Below are 17,458 nucleotides of genomic sequence, written 5' to 3' on the forward strand. Positions count from 1 at the left end.
AGTGGTACCTATTTATCTACTTGCACTTCGTGCTTTCGAACTGCTAGGTTGGCAGGAGCTGGGACTGAGCAACGGGAGCTCACCCCATCGCGGGGATTCGAACCACGGACCTTCTGATTGGCAAGCCCAAGAGGCTCAGTGGTTTAACCCACAGCACCACCCGCGTCCCAAAACCTGCTTCTGTAGGCTTTTAGAATAGTTGGGGGATCTTTTGATCTTTAATCAAAGTGTGCATGTATTGTAATTTGCCGCGGAGGTTCAGGGTCAGAGCTTTCCTTCTCCTAGATGGGCTACCTTCCCAGGTGGACGAGCCCCATCTGCCCTTCATCTTTGTAGTATGTTGCTTTTATTGAATAATAAGAGAAAACACAAAACACTATCAAACTCAAAAATTCTCAAAACCACAATTAAACTTTATTTAAAAGTTCTTTTGTATAGATTTCCTAAAAACAAAATCATAATAAAAATAAAATTCCCACCCCCTGCCAAAAAATACTTTTTTTTCAATAGAACACACAACATTAGAGGATTGCCAAAAAAAAAAACATTCTACACCATGTTTTAAAAACTCAGTCGTTGGTCCCAGCAGTGCATCTGTACTAAGAAATTCGCATTTTTTTCTTTGATCACATATGCATAAAAAAGAATTAGTATAATCCAGCAAGAGTAAAACAGAATGAAAAGTTGGACTGCTTGTGTTTCAGAACTGGCTACTCCTTCTGCATAAGGCTTTCAATCTAAAGTTATGCTCAGTTATGGAAACGAAAGAAGCAAGTACATAACAGCTGCAGTGATTTTCTTCCCACATTATTTTCTAGTCTTTACCTTGCCTAAAACAGGCAGGATACTGGGATCCAAAGGAAACTGTAATTTGTTCAAACAACTAAGATCTGTGGTGGGTAAATATTACATAATGTTGAAATTATAGAGTATATCCCAGACATATTTAGCATTCAGTCCATGAACAGTTTAGCACCATATTGATAAAGTTGTGTAGCAAAACACTTTTTTGAAGCTTTGCTTCGAACGTAAAGCAGAAATAACACAGTGCAAGGTAGTCTATACCCTTAGCTTTTATGGGGTATATTGGCAATGGCTGACTCCTGGTTCTCTTAGAGGTATGTGTTGAAGTTTCGCCGTGATTTAAGTCCCTATTGTTGTTACAACACCAGGATTGACAGGAGCTGAAAAAGCAAGAATAGCTTATTATGATTTCACATCGCAAAAATACAAAGTTTCAATGGGAAAATGAGAGCAGATAACAAAAAGTAAACTTCAGCATCCTGGTGGACCACCTACTACTCTCTGGTTGTGGGGACCTTGGAAAGCGATCATTAAAAAATGGAGCAGGCAAGAGTGAAGCCAGCCTAACCCTTGTAGAATGTGAACAAGGGATGGCAGAGAAATATGCCAAACTCAAATTCTAAAGGAGACTCACCTAATTTGACCCAGGCAGATCATGACTGGGACCACTTTATTAGTCCGCTTCAGAATCCGCAGTCGAGCAGATTCATTTATGAGGTGGGCTGCCTGTTCTTCTAAAAATGTTTCTTTTCTTTTTTAAAAATCAACTTTTCCAAGTAAACACTGGGGGCAGTTATGCTTTCCCCATACAATTCTCTCTGATAGCAATAGAATGTTCTCCAGTCCTGTTGTTCTGATGGCTATTGCACTCCTAGCGTGTTGCTATCGGAGGTCCAGGCTGTGGGAGACTGTGGGACCTACTCTAAACTGCCCCCAAAGTGCTGCTTCTTTTTTTAAGGTGTGAGTTTCCAGGCAGATTTTAATAGATACTTCATTTTAAAATCTGCCTGGATACAGGACAGGGCGGATTTAGTGCCATCTCCATTTGGTACTGGATCCGTCCATTCCTAGGTTAGCCCAATTAGGACATACAGTGCTTTCTGCAAGAAAGCAGAAGCCAGCAAATAATGATTTCATCCTCCTTCCTTTACCATATTTGAATGATGCTCTACTGCTTTTTACTTTATAGCTTTTCCTAGGGCTATGTCATCAGTTTTTAAAATAAATCATGAAAACAAAGTTATACTCAGTAGGCACATTTACATCTGCACAGTTGTTCTTGTTTTGGTTTGGCACAGCAGGCAAACAATCCTAACTAGAAATAGTTGTGCTACTGTTTTTAATATGTCAATGCAACTTCAATGGGATCTGTCGATGAAAGTCAACATGGCAGCACCAGCCTACAGTGAGAATTTGACCTAATTGTTTAGGTGCTCTTCTAGTGTCAACAGTTTCATGGAAGATCCCCATTCGTTGCTTACTCTTTTCAAATAAAGGCAAGCGGCAAAAGTAGAGGTCATCCCTTACCTGAAATGCAGACTTTTTCACAGTCTTTCTGTGTGTCAAATCTGTTTTCATTTCCACCGCAGCCACCATACCAGAATCTAGCGCAACTTTTGGTTTTTAGATCAAAATACCACTTGAGGATAAAGTTCCTGCAGGTCCCTTCCTCTTTTTGCAATTGACAGATATCTGTGGCTGGAAATCAGTAGACAAATAAATAATCAATGTATTGGCCAGTGCATGCTTCCTGTGAGTATCTTCTGCTTTGCGTGTTCACAGATACTCAGCAGAACAAGAAGATGAAGCACCCCCTCTGCTTATGTGCATGCTGAAGGGACAGGGACAAACATGGGACATGGGAAGTTTTATCCATCTCCAATATGTATGGCATGCAAGATGAAGTGACAACAGAAGACCATGGCGGCAACAAAGAGATGACCAAGAACCCCTATCTGCCACAGGAACAAGGAATGCAGAAGTAATGGGATGCCTGGAACACAACTGATTTAGGAAGAGGGGATCATGTCTCCCAATACTGCACCACTGACCTAGCTTTAAATGATGATACAATAGATTGAGAACCTCTTGTTAGAAGGGAGCAAGGGAAGAAAGGATCTAAACGATTCCAAAGTCCTGCCTTTCGGGCAGTCTTACAAAGTAAGTGTGCACACACTGAACTTCCAGGTGAATGAGGTTTATTTATTATCTATCTGATAACATTTGAAGAAGAAGAAGAGAAGGAGGAGGAGGAGGAGGAGTTTGGATTTGATATCCCGCTTTATCACTAGTCTCAAAGCGGCTAACATTCTCCTTTCCCTTCCTCCCCCACAACAAACACTCTGTGAGGTAAGTGAGGCTGAGAGACTTCAGAGAAGTGTGACTGGCCCAAGGTCACCCAGCAGCTGCATGTGGAGGAGCGGAGACGCAAACCCGGTTCCCCAGATTACGAATCTACCGCTTTTAGCCACTACACCACACTGGCTCTTAATACCATCTGATTGTTAAATAAGGGGGGGGGGGACTCAAAGTGGTTTCCATATGTTGGGAATATAAAGTGTTATTCTGCTGGGTGACCCAAAAACTATTTTAATAATTAAAATAAACACCACATTTATCTCAGCACCACATTAATGCCACCCTCATAACATGTACTGATGCCCCATTTTTACTGCCTCCCATCTTCCAGATGTTGTGGGAGGGTTGTAATGTGTGGGGCATCTGCAAGTATGGAGGCATTTGCACCTGATTATACCAGCAGCCACAACAGTGAAAGAGAATTCAGTGTTGCTAGCTCTTGTCTCTTGAACAGAATGAAAAATCTATGCAGACCTGACTCCTTCAGTTATCATTCAGATAATGAGGAGTTAGCACATAAGCACAACAGATTCAGTGTATGATTTTGGAAATGTCCGCCACAAACAGAAGCACACAGGATTTTATTGCCCAAGTCCAGAAATCTATGATAGCGAGAGCCCTCATGTATCATTCCAGAGCCCCTGGAGTCTATTTTTTTCTGGACTTTAGGCTCACTGACGTCCTCTTCAGGCTCTTGGGGGGGGGGGGTGTCTCCTCATGAGCCACAAGGTCTTTCCAGCCCTCTCCCACCATTTCAGGTGAGAATTATTTCTTTCTTTTCTGGCATATACAGGGTTGTGCGCAAATCGATTGCACGTAAATAGGAAGATGCCTGCATTACTTTCAGGTCTTGCAATGGGAGCATGGTCTCCATGTCAGTAACTTGTCACAGGATAAAGAGAAGGCTAGATTGACCCTTCTCTGTGATGCAATAGGTTTTTGATACAGGGCTGATTTCAAACAAGACCTCTTCCCCATAAAACGCTAGAGGGGACATGTCCTACATGACATTGCTTTCATCTCAATTATGCACATTTAAATAAGCTCCAAAGCCCAATGTAAACTGGATCCCAGGTGAGCAAGAATAATTGAATGGTGCAAATATATCCTTTCAACTATACCATCTGACCTGTACCTGCACAGTGAGAGAGCACTCCAGGGACCCAAAGGCCAGCTAGGAGCTGCCTTGCTTTTCTCACATGGCATGCATGGTGGTGGAGGGTCTGGTTTAAATGAGACACTGGCCATGGCTCAATGCCACATGTGTCAGTAGGGTGTATTCAGTAGGGTGTATTAATGAATATGACGCATCTCTGATTTACCCTGAACACTGTAAAGGAAGGGAAGAAAATAGTCCCTAGAGAGAGATCCAGCTCAAAGGTCAACACAGCCAGAACTGCCACGGACCAACTCTATGGATCACACTCCTGCGGTGATTCCAACGGCCCTCAAGTCAGCTGCCTGAGGGAAGAAACTTGTGGCAAGAAGAGATCCGCCTGCTTGGGCTGGACAGGGACAGCTGCCCTGCTCCCAGGTTTGATCCGCGGGGAGGGCTTGCCAGGAGCCCATCTTCTCTGAGGAAGCCAAAATCTGCATAGGTAGACCTGTGGGTTGTAGGTCACTCCAAGTAAAGCCAATGAATTTAATGGATCTAAATTCGTCCAATGCCCATTTATTCCAAAGGAGCTACACTGGATACGACCCTGTGTAACAGTGTTCTAATAACTGGTGCCTGCTGTTGCTTTCCTCTCCTAATCCACCCATTTCCCCTTGTGCATCATGTATTTTGCACTGTCAGCTTAAGGGCATGGACTGCCTTCCTGCAGATGTTGGTAAGCCAGATGCAGAGAGAGCCCTTTGGATGAGGAGGAGATCATATGCTTTGAATGAATGAATGACATCTTCTGAGAATTCTGCTTGGGATCTACAAGGAACCAGGAATGGCGTGCATTTGTTTCTCATCCACCTCTCTCTCTCTCTCTCTCTCTCTCTCTCTCTCTCACACACACACACACACACACACACACAGCTATCCAGTAAAGTGATGGAAGGATGGAGTGAAATCAGATATTCTAAATGAAGCAATTTTTCCACAGATTGGAAACATACTTTTAGGCAACAGATTCACCATGTGTTTATATACTTTAAAACAGTTGCATCATGTTAATAAATGCTTTCCAGAGCTCGAACTGACATTTAGAAAGTATGCTGCTGATATGAAAATAGACAAAATGTACTTTTAATCCATTCCTGTGCATTTGATGCATGAAATGTGTGCAGTCCAGCAGTGGGTGTGGTGTTTGTGTTGACCAAAGTGACAAGCATCTGACAATTGTGGGCTTATTCTCCCTGGGATGAAATATTGACCTGAGTACCAAGTCCATGGGTGAAAACATGCTGCAGCTTGTGTGGAATTTTGGCATGTGTCTCTTCTAAAATGTAGGAAGCAACTGCTAGAAAAAGAGCAGGCCATGGCTACTGAATCTAATCTGGTCCAACTATGCTCATCAAATTCAGAGAAGTCCAGTATAAAAGAAGTCAAATTCACCAGCCATCCCATCATGTTCCTATTGCATCCTTCCCCTCCCCATTTCATGAACTTCTTGAGATGCTTTTGACGCTTGATCAAGTATTAGTTTTCTCGAGGAACTTAGGAAGCTGTCAGAGCATCTATTATCCGATGGGGATCCTTGTTGCATAACCTGGAACAGCCACTGAGTTGCAATCCATCCCTATTTTGCATCTTTAAAATTCTGGATTCCTCAGTGATGAAAAAACTAGATTCATTCTCTTTACTTTGTTCTTTATAGTGAACGAATAACTGACTTAGCCAAGTATTAAATCCAGAAGAACCTACTGCTCTTAATGAAGCAAAATTTCACTGGCACTATGGGAGTTTTACTTGGGAATCCTTAGGATTCCATTGGGACCCACTTCCATGGGAGATGCTTGAACACTTCTCTCCACAGACAAACTAAAGAATCTGCATCTATTGATCCCATACCTTCCTGCTTCAGGGCAAAATTTTGCCTTGCATTGTTTTCTATTTTCTCATGTAAGTCATGGTTTTTGAACTCTGGTCCGTTCTGAGGGATCTTTGACCACACAAAGGTGCCTCAGACCCGTGAACCCTCCTATCTTGACTTGCCAGGCCTCTCCAGGCTTCCTCACACAGCTCTCCCAGCCCTGCTGCCTGAGTGCCGGGTGGACAGGGATTGAACTTGCATGCAGAGCAGGGGCTCTGACCCGGAGGCAATTTTTCCCTTTGTTTTTTCCCTTTATTTCTTCCCCCTGTTTCTTTTCAGTACATATAAAAAAGGTAAAGGACCCCTGACAGTTAAGTCCAGTTGCAGATGACTCTGGGGTTACGGCGTTCATCTCGCTTTACGGGCCAAGGGAGCCGGCATTTGTCCACAGACAGTTTTTCTGGGTCATGTAGCCAGCATGACTAAGCTGCTTCTGGTGAAACCAGAGCAGCGCACGGAAACACTGTTTACCTTCCCGCCGGAGTGGTACCTATTTATCTACTTGCACTTTGTGCTTTCACACTGCTAGGTTGGCAGGAGCAGGGACCGAGCAACGAGAGCTCACCCCGTCGTGGGGATTCAAACCACCGGCCTTCTGATCAGCAAGCCCAAGAGGCTCAGTGGTTTAGACTCGCGTTCAGTACATATACTTCCCTCAATCCAGTTAACTTCTGGTTTCTTTTTCTCATACCTGCTCTTGCTACCTTTTTTGCTCTGCTTTCCAATTTCCTTCTGGGTAATTTCCTCCGTAACTTCTTCTTGTGCACTTTCTGTCCTGTAAATGTCGAGACCAGTTATTTTACTATGGGTTGGGGAGCCTAGGAGTGAGGCTGAAAATGGAGTGCAATTCAGCTGAGCACTGAGTGGAGTCGGTGTGCAGGGAACAAGCTCTGCTTGCACAACAGGACTCCCCCCCACCTTCCTCCTGCCCCACTGAATTCAACCCACTGCTTAATTGTTTTGTTTCCTTGAAAAGGAATTGTGTTGAGTCTGTGCCTCATTTTTCCTCAGTGCAATTGAAATAACTCATGCAGCCTATACAAATAGAAATCTTTACTGAAAGGGCATTATGTATCTCAAGCAAGGAGCTGGGAAAAGATTAATTCTTCATTTTAAGTATATTATTTTTCTGTTGCTGGTTAAATCAGCATTCTTCATCCTATTCAACTGTCTGGACAAACTGGGATACAACAATTTATATTTTATGCCTATCAGGTTTGAAGTAACAGGGAGGGATGGGGACGTTCCATTGTTTCGCCAGTTCCACTCAATATCATTGCGCATCTCCATTCACCACACCCATTGCCCAAGCAGAGGCTGGCCTGAATCTTGGGGGGAAGAATTGTGCTATTTAATTTCCCATGCTCTGAATTGATATCCTTGAATTTATATTTTTCAGAAAAAGGACTCAGTGGAGTCTTTACAAAAGGTTCTTGGTGTGTTCAGCCCTTCGGCTGGATGGAAAACCTTGGTTTATGCTTCTCAGTGTGTTTCACAGAGTTTAACAAATGAAGTGAACTTTCTTTACATTCTCCACATCTATCTATCATCTCTCTCTCTCTCTCTCTCTCTCTCTCTCTCTCTCTCTCATCTACCTACACAAGAATGGTTCTAAGAGTGGCCACTTAATTTGCAGTGTGTACATTTCAGTTATTTTAAAACTAATGTTCTCACTATTAATCAATGCTCTTATTGCCGCGCTTAAATAATTTTTTTGGCACCAAGTAATGACTTGTTTGCATTTCCAACACTTAGGCTGCAATCTCATGAGAGAGGGTCCAATAAGCCCACAGACTATGCATGAGTTGGTCTAAAATTCTTGCTCTGATTCCATCCCCGTCCCCAACTGTCAGTTCCGAATGAAGGGATTTTTTTAAAAAAGTCATAAAATGGACAAAGGAGCACCTGAGTGTTCCTGTACTGTCACATCTGCCCAACCTCCTTTGGACTGCAGCCTTAGTGAATTACAGTGATACCTTGGTTCTCAAACACCTTGGTACTCAAACAACTTGGAAGCCCAACACTGCAAACCCGGAAGTATTCCAGTTTGCAAACTTTTTTCAGAAGCCAAATGTGCTCCGTTTTGAGTGTTACACTTGAGTGCCACATTTCCGTTTTGAGTGTTACGCTTAGGTCTGTCTGTTTTTGCTATTTATATTGCGTTTTTGTGGCGTTTCTTTGTTTTTGTGGCTGTGTGGAACCCAGTTCAGCTACTGACTGATTGTGACTGCAGTACATTGCTTATCGCTTTCATTTTACAGATCAGTGGTCTCGTTAGATAGTAAAATTCATGTTAAATTGCTGTTTTAGGGGTTGTTTTTAAAAGTCTGGAACGGATTAATCCATTTTGCATTACTTTCTATGGGAAAGCATGCCTTGGTTCTGGAACGCTTTGGTTTTGGAATGGAATTCCGGAACGGATTAAGTTTGAGATCCAAGGTACCACTGTAATTTGCTGCTGATACATTAGACACCTCTGCTGTTTTAGCTGCTCCTACCATTTAAAATAGTTTTTATGGTTTAGTATTTTGTTTTGTATAACTTCATGTATTTTTTACTCCACCCTGGGATCCACTGATATGAAGGGTGGGCTACAAATAGTATTAATAAATAAGAAACCAAAATTAAAGTTGGCTCAGAACCAGTGTTTTTTATCCAAAGCATTCAACAGGGCTTGAAGTCAAGAGCCAAAAAGTAAAATTAGCAGATCATCCTCATCTTGTAAGATGATCCAAACTGTTGAAATCTAGATCTCCGCAACATAGATGCTGCTGCTCTCATTTCAGAAGGAACTCTTAACTAAAGCTGGGGACACCTATGGCGTAAAAACCAAGGGAATACCTATTGAGATTGTTCAGTAAACTCAGAAACCAAACTATGTGTTTTTAGAGGCTATGGGCAAGGGAAGATGGACTCAAGAGGCTTCAGCAACAGACCCTGCTCCTTCCCGTGTATGTCTCTGTCTTGGTGCCTTTGGAAGACCTTTCTTCTGCCCCTTGCTACCGCTCCTGCTGCTATGCTTGCTCAATAGTCAACTACTCAGCTCTTTCTTTCACTTGCAATCCATCACAAAATTTATTTCAGAAAATTCCAGGATTTCTATTATGTGATCCGAGGAAGGGCTTATGCACACTTAGATTTCTTTCACTTTTTCCAAGCATGGGCCACAATTTAAAGCTCCATGTCCCAGCGCCCTCCCCCCCCCTGAGCTTTAGTTGTGAAAACCTGTTCTTTAAAGCTCAACTGGAGCAAACATCAATGAAAACCTGAACTGACATTTGTTCTAATTCAGCTTTAAAGAGCAGCTTTTGTGGAGGGTGGAGGGAGTGCCACACACTCAGAAACCAAGCATTAAAGTATGAACCTCTGCCTGGAAAGAGCAGGGCAACAGCTAAGTGTGGCCAAGCCCTAACTGAGGGCCCCTCTGCCTTCCCAACAGAAGTGGAAGGGATGCAATGGATGTCCCTGGCCTGAGTTTGGAATCTGAAGCTGATGGTCGAGGGGGGCAGATTCAGCACTCCTTGGGATGGGAGAAAGCCTCACCCTCTGGCTGGCACTGAGTCATGCCAGTAGCACATGCAGGGCCAGGCAAGAGAGTGATGGGGGAAGACTCCTTTTAACCAGTCCTCTTCTTCAGGAATAAAAAGGGCAGTAACCTGATGGTGCAGCTCAATTCAGCGCAGTCTCACCACCACTGCAGCCTGCCCAAGAGGATATGCCATCCCAAGATATTACTACACTTTTCAAATATTTAAACAGGAAGGAAGCATTAAGCACTATATCTGCTGAGAATTGGCCAAGGAGCCATGGGTAAAAATGACAAGATAGATGTTGGTTAACTGATGAATGTAAAAGAAGCACAGGAATGAAACAGAGTCAGGCTATAAATCTTTACACACTTAGCTGGAATAAATCTTACTTTTCTGTCTGCATGCATAGGATTGGCTGGACAGAGGGCTGAAGGAGCCTTTTCGTTGGAGATTTCTGAGAAATCACAGAGAGGCATCTCTTATGGGATACTCTAGGGATGTGCATGCTGCCTTTGTGCGTGGAACAATAGTCTACACCCAGCAAAAGATGATGCGGCGCTTTGGGGTTTTCTTTGAGTCTGGTGTTCCCAATCCGAAGCCTGCCTGACTCCCATTCATGCCATAGCCTCTAGGGTTTCTCACTGTGGTCTAAGCAGTGCTTTGTTGGGAAGGGGCCTCCTATCTCAAAGGAGACCACTGGAGCAGAAGGCCATGATGAAAAGGACACGTTATTTGTACAAAAGTAGACACACACAAGTGACTATGTTAGTAATACTGAGGACAATACAGCATGAGTGGTGACGTTTACATGCTCACCAAAGAAAGGGACATATTCTTATTTTAAATTCTGGTTCTTGTGTCTCCTGCGGGGTGTGTGTGTCTCACCTTCCAGGTCAGCACCACCTCCTGGTGGGGGCTGGGGTCAATTTCTGACTCTACCAAGGGGAGGGGCTGCCTGACTCCCCAAACCTGAACTGGAAAAGAAGATGTCCCTTGACTCCTATGACATGACTCAACACGGAAATAAAAATATTTATCTAAGGGCAAAGCACAAAAATGCATGTGGATAAACACGAAAGAGGCGGACAAGGACAAGAGTGAGACTCAAACCAAAATGCTCTCAAGGTAAGAGGTCAATCAAGTAGCCTTCCCTCTGGACACACTTGGAAAATGAAAATTTACAGTAAGAAAAATTTGTCTCTCTCATACCCAGTGGCATCTCCTTGGGTGGATCTGACAGAAACACCCATGCGTTGCAAAATTAGGGCAAGCGGCAGAACGGCTTAGGCAAGTATTAAGATCTTCAAGAGAGAAACTCCTCTGCCTTTCAGGGGCTGCAGGCAGGATTACAAACTCCTCCTTAGGGAGGGCAGCCCAGCTCCATTTCTGATGGTCCTTCTGCCAACAGGCCAAGGCTTCACCCAGCAGGGTTCCAGCTGAATGATTTGTTGGCTCTCTGCTCTGTTGCACTGTTATATTTTGCCCATTTTTAGTTTTCAGGGAGCTGCTAGTTTTTATTTCTGATCTTTTTCTTTCCTTTTAAAAAATAATAATCCTCTGTTTCATTGTGTTTTGTGGTCTTAATGCTGTTAGTTGCAAAGGGCATCAGGTGTGGGAAGGTGGGCACAAATCACAATACTAGAGCATGTTTTTGAAAAGCATGGCTGAAAAGGCCACTCAGTTTGACGTCTCTTTGCTTCCTCTCCCCCTCCCTTGGAGGGTGCAGACTGGCAAGTGTCTGACCAAGATGACTTGGAAGCGCCTTCCCAGTTCTTGAAGCCCCTTGGTTGTGGGCCAACTCTCCCCTCCAGATGTTGTTGGAATCCCTGCAGACCCAGCTGGCACAGCCAATAGTCAAGGTGATGGTTGTCCAACAACATCTGGATGGTCTAGGCCCTGAGATCCAAAGAGGCTGGATGTGACAGAGTCGTCTTCTTCTCCCTTTTGTTTTAGTTTCTATCCTTCATCTCTCTGAAAACTGCTTAGAGCTCCCCTTCCAAAAACAGATCCTGAAGCTGAAGGAGAAGAAGTTGACCAACCATGACGAGATTCCTAGGTCCACAATCCAGGTTCTGATATGCTAGATGTACTAGATAAAATCTCACCACATCCACAGGATGGGTGGCTAGCAGAGATAGGGGAAGGGGCTTCCCCCACTCCATCCTGTTAGAGAAGCCCCTCTCCTGGTGGAGTCAAAGCTGGCGCTGCCCACCAGACGATGTGGCGGCTCCGTCCCAGTTAATGAGACTGCCCTCTGGATGCAGGAGACAGAAGAAAGGGCAATATATTTACACCAACATTGCTTTTCTAGGTCTGATAGGAGGCATGCAGACGGAGATGGAGAAGTATGGGACAGCAAGGCAGGAAAGCAGGAAAGAGGCGCATGGGTTACATTGGGCAAAGCATCCAAAAGATGCATCCAGTATAATGACACATAACTAAACGCATAATCCTCTCCATTCCTGATTTTACCTGATAAGGGACTTTTCTCAAGGACAGGCAGCTGCATGACTCTTTCATCTGCTGTAGAGAAAAAGTGTGTGGAATTTGTTTTTAAACTTTTATCCCCTTCCGCTCTGAAACGTTGCTTGACAATGTTGAAAAGTGCAAAATGGGTTAACCCTCTGTGGGTACTTACATGGCTTCAAGCATCTGCTAATGCAGTCAGCTTCTGTCTCAAATCTATTGGCGTTACCGCCACACCCACCATACCAAACCTGGGTGCAGATCTTGTTTTTGAAGTCAAAGAACCACTTAACCTGATACTCCTTGCACTGCGTGCCCATGTCAAGGTCCAGCAAGCAAGGATCTGTCAAATTTGAATTTCAAAATGTGCAAATGTTAAATGATTCTGAAAAGGTTAAAAGCTGCAAAAAAGCACAGGAAGCAAGAGGGGGGGGGAGCCATTTTCAACAGCACAAATGAAAGGGAGCTTGATCTGAACTACTATCCATCTCCTAATGTCTTCCTTCACAGAAACAACCTGGGAAATAATAATGTTGTGCCCATTCCTAGTAAAATCACAAACATGCCAAGCAGCCAGTGCATGCAGCTCAATGTTTTATTCTGCTTTAATTTTACTTTCTGGCATGGATTTGCTGTAAAAGCTGATAGGCTCGTACATGCCTCCGCAAGTCTTTAGCCACATCCAGTGCAGTGTAGTAGTCAGAGGCATCAAAAAAGCATAGTGGAGAAATGCAAGAATGGTGCAGTGGTCAAATGTTACAACCCAAGTGACGTTCATGGGTGGTTCCCCAAATCACAAAGACAACGCTGTTCCAAGTTGGCCACCCATAAGCACCTGTATCCCAGGTGCAGACCATGGCTGCAATAAATATGGTTTTTCCCATCGGCTAAGGGGTACACACAACTGAGAAACTTGGCTTCCCATTCAGCCTCTAGCCTGCTTCCCACCCAGCTGATATATACGTCCTCAGTCCAGGCGCAGTGAGGTGAGTTGGCTATCTGGAGGCAAAATCCTCACCTTGAGGGAGCTGGCATGCTTGAGGCTTGGAAGTCTAAGACAAGGAAGTGGGTTCTTAAGCAGCTTTCAGAGCCAGCAGACACACCAGCTTTGCCTGTCAGCTAGTGGACACAGCACCACAGCACAACTGACCAGTTGAGGATAGATTCACACATTAGGAAGGAACGTATTTCCTGCTATAACCATGCTTTCTTTTGAGACAGAATCAAAGCCCTGAATTATACTCCAACCTCCATGACTACCATCTCCCCAAAAGGCTTCTTAGCTTGGGTCATCTAATGCTGCCAGGCTCTCCTTGGCACATGACAACATGGGAAGCGAAGAGCAGGGAGCAGAAGGAGGCTTTGTGCCAGGCTGGGGCCGCTTGGACAAGGGCATTCATGAGCATGGGGAGAAAGGGTAAAGTTGGGGACTTCAGTAGGGGCCAGTATATTATAGGCCACCCATTTGGGCTTGAGGCTTTTCATTCCATGAACCTCATTGCCTTTACCGTGAGTCATGGCTTCCCTTCCCTCTCCTTATGCTCTCCTGTGTTAAACTTGAGACTGCAAGCTCCTTGGAGTGGAAATCTGCTATTTTGTTTGTTGCCAACCACTATACCACTCAGAGTGGTTGGGGCAACCCAGTCAGATGAGTGGGGCACATTATTATTATTATTATTATTATTATTATTATTATTATTATTATTATTAAAATTGTGGCTTGCTCGCATTATTACTGCTGTTTATGCTCATTCGTGGGCCATCTCTGTTAACTCTGCACACCCATGTTGCTCTCATCTGTAAGCTCAGACAATATTCTGCTGTATCTATACTGGTGACCAGTATAGGAGCCTCCTCTTAATACCACAGTAAAATACCACTATTTTAATATGTAAAAAACAATTGCACTACCCCTGTAATGGGCACCAGGACTCAACATATAGACCTTGCAGTAGGTATCCAAGCTCATGAGCATTTTTGTACGTGACAATAATGACAGCACTCTTGCACTATTGGTAACTGTAGGTGGAAGCAAGGCAGGAAGAAGCACTCTGCTATTCCATCAAATTTACACCCCGGCTAAGGAGAAAAAGAGAGCTTCACGTGTGAAAGCAGCCTCTGAAGACAGAAGTGTGTTGATTTGATAATTCCTGATATTCTTCTGCATTATCCTTCCTATGCTTGCAGCTTTTATTATACACTTTGTGAGGTGTTACTGTGGCTCATAGACCTGTGTTAGGTGTCCTGTGGCTCTCTTACAAAAACAAAAAAGTTAATAAAAAGTTAAAACATCTAGACAAGGACAAGCGCCTTCCAAGAATCTGCTCAGTGCTCTGCTAAGTGTGTCATACAAGATGGAAATTGGTGACAAAAAAGGACCAAGTGCAGTTATACACATAAACTGAAGGTGAACATGACATAGAGTGATGCAAGTGAAGGGGGGAAAAGACAGAAGAGATGAATCGAGGACCACACCCTGGAGTGCACGACTTCAACAACAGAACAAGCAACATACAACCTCAGCATCACCACAGAACATCCGGGAAACGGGCTTTCAGCAAGGTAACTTATTTGGGCTCAGCTCTCTCAAAAACTCTGGAATTCTTAATTATTTCTGGAGGTGCCTTTTTTGTTTTGTTCAGGTATATGGAACAGCATATTCAACACAGGCCAGCTTGTTTGTAGACAGTTATATGCAGCACTCAATGTACATGAGAAGAAAAGCTACTGAATTTCTTTTTACAGGTATTCTTCATAGCAGCTTGTAGTCTTCAAAAAAATTAACACCAAGTACTCAGTTCTGAATCCAAGAAAACTGACCAAGGAAATTAGGAACTTGGATAAGACAGCTGAGGCAAGAACTGCTTAATGTGCAACAGACAAAATAATGTAAATTGGACTGCCTAATCCACAGTTTCCCAAACTTAGGTCTCTAGCTGTTTTTGGACTACAACTCCCATCATCCCTAGCTAGCAAGACCAATGGTCCGCGATGATGGGAATTGTAATCCAAAAGCAGCTGGAGACTCAAGTTTGGGAAACCCTGGCCCAAGCTATGAACTATATGGCTTTGAATTTGAAGCAATTATGTGGCACAAGTGATGTCTATTGTTACAAGTGGCCAATGCATAATGAGCATTGGGCTAGTGTCGACATGATAATCTCTACCATCACATTTAGAAAAACAAGCAGATTTGCCATCAATTATTTCTATCTTGCTTTTTGAGAAATAAATATGAGTAGGCAAATGAGATTAGCATATATGCCTAACATAGAACGGGCAGCAAAAGTTCTAACAGATGTTTCAATCCAATAATTATGTGAGAATTGCATTATATTATAATTATTAAAACAGAAATATCAACAGACTATTGGCATTCACACACACAACAATTACACGTTTATAAAAAAATGTTATTCATCCACATAATTGTTAATCACTGAGTACAAGCTATGTTAATTGTTCATTAATGGTTTATAAATGATAATAAACCATTAATGCATTGAGACAAGGCAGACAGACAAGCACAAGGACTTACAATGTGACACAAACTTTCATAACTGAATACTTTCCAGTGAGCCACAGGAAAATAAAGATTTTCAATATCCCTTGGTGATTTTTTATTGTTGGCTCCATGATGTCCATGACATGGGAAGCTTAGCCACTGCCTGCTCAAGGAAGAGAAGCCATGGCAATCTGTCCCCCCCCCAACCCCATGAGGCTTGCTTATTACTCAGTTAATTAGATGGTCAGAGTTTTGAGAGAAACTTCTTTCAAGGCATGTAGATAATGTGGGATATTCAGCCTCAGACAACCAACGTGCTAAGCTCCAAACAATGCATGAAGAGGTTAAGAACATAGAGTAATCTGCCTGCCCCTCTGTTCTCCCATTCCATCTTCCCAAGGAAGAAGGTCTAAGCTGGATGCTCCAGGCTTAGACTGTGTGGCTTAAGCAAGCCATCTTTGTGTTTCTACACAAATAATTTAGAAACATTTACCATTTTGGAACCTAAGTTAGATTGCTGGTTTTTTCTTGCTGCTGTATGCAAAAGCACATGAATCTGACTTTTTTAACTTCCGAATCATTTGGTCCCTTTCTATGCTAAGGGGAAGTGGGCAACTTTGGATGTAACTTAGAACAGGGTATGTTAGAGATCTAACAGTCTATATTTCCACTCTTGGTTTTGCTGTGTGTTTTGCTGTTTTAAATGTCAGCTGGACTGTCTCACCAAAGAGTACTTGCCCCAAACCTAGATCGAGGCATCTAGAGAATTTTTTATTATAAAAAATTACCTAGTATTTTCCCTTTTATCCAAATTAGCCAGCAGATAAAGGTAAAGGGACCCCTGACCATTAGGTCCACTCGTGACTGACTCTGGGGTTGCAGTGCTCATCTCGCTCTATAGGCCGAGGGAGCCGGCGTTTGTCCGCAGACAGCTTCCAGATCATGTGGCCAGCATGACTAAGCTGCTTTTGGCGAACCAGAGCTGCGCATGGAAACGCCGTTTACCTTCCTGCCGGAGTGGTACCTATTTATCTACTTGCACCCGGAGGTGCTTTCGAACTGCTAGGTTGGCAGGAGCAGGGACCGAGCAACGGGAGCTCACCCCGTCACAGGGATTCGAACCGCCGACCTTCTGATCAGCAAGTCCTAGGCTCTGTGGTTTAACCCACAGCGCCACCCGCATCCCTATCAGCCAGCAGATAGCTGATAACATAAAAAATACACCTTTGTTCAATACCTGTGAAAGAATAAAACCCATGATTTTGTGTGGCCTGGGATCTGGGGATCCATTCTCTGATACAGAGTGTGCTGCCCTTCTAAGGATGCAAGCCTAAACATGTCTACTCAGAAGTAAGTGCCACTGAATTCAGTGGGCCATACTTCTAAACTGACAAGACTGGGATTGCACTATTAAGCATTAAGTTGTGCAATGCTGAAGGAGGGTCTAATGGGACACAGGTCTCCTCAGAAGAATTTCAGCACAGTGCTGGGATGAAATGAACTGTGCACATTGAAACTGCTGGCATTTCTTCCTGGGTGATTTTTCTAGGGATGCAGTCACTAGTATGACAGAAATTATGGATATTCAAATTGCAGGTGTTTTCCTCTCAAGCGACTACTCCCATCAGCAGGCTCCCCTTTTCTTTGTGTTTTCAGTGCAATGTTCAAAGCGGCAGAGCCACATTCATTTGAAGGCCATGCATCTCGCAACTAAAGAAATGCACATGTCATTGCTTTCCATATTACACAGAATCAGTCAAGCACCCGGC

At 43.5% G+C, this 17,458-nt stretch overlaps 1 protein-coding gene across 16 annotated transcripts in view; it reads right to left on the reverse strand.

The window, feature by feature from the left end:
• Positions 1-392: 392 nt before the first annotated feature.
• Positions 393-17,458, reverse strand: part of COL6A3 (collagen type VI alpha 3 chain) — a 105,171-nt gene continuing 88,105 nt past the window's right edge. For 6 of the 16 annotated variants that reach the window (XM_082219876.1, XM_082219877.1, XM_082219875.1 and 3 more), the window contains 5 exons: positions 12,357-12,527; positions 12,191-12,241; positions 6,880-6,963; positions 2,332-2,502; positions 393-1,184 (listed from right to left, as the gene is read on the reverse strand). In XM_082219876.1, the coding sequence (XP_082076002.1) occupies positions 1,144-1,184; positions 2,332-2,502; positions 6,880-6,963; positions 12,191-12,241; positions 12,357-12,527 (518 nt within the window). In that variant the 3' untranslated portion in view covers positions 393-1,143. The remainder of the gene's footprint in view (positions 1,185-2,331; positions 2,503-6,879; positions 6,964-12,190; positions 12,242-12,356; positions 12,528-17,458) is intronic. The other 10 variants (XM_082219878.1, XM_082219881.1, XM_082219879.1 and 7 more) reach the window with 9 other exon arrangements.

This window comes from Podarcis vaucheri, assembly GCF_965113315.1.
Source record: "Podarcis vaucheri genome assembly, chromosome: 1".
Lineage (NCBI taxonomy): Eukaryota > Metazoa > Chordata > Lepidosauria > Squamata > Lacertidae > Podarcis > Podarcis vaucheri.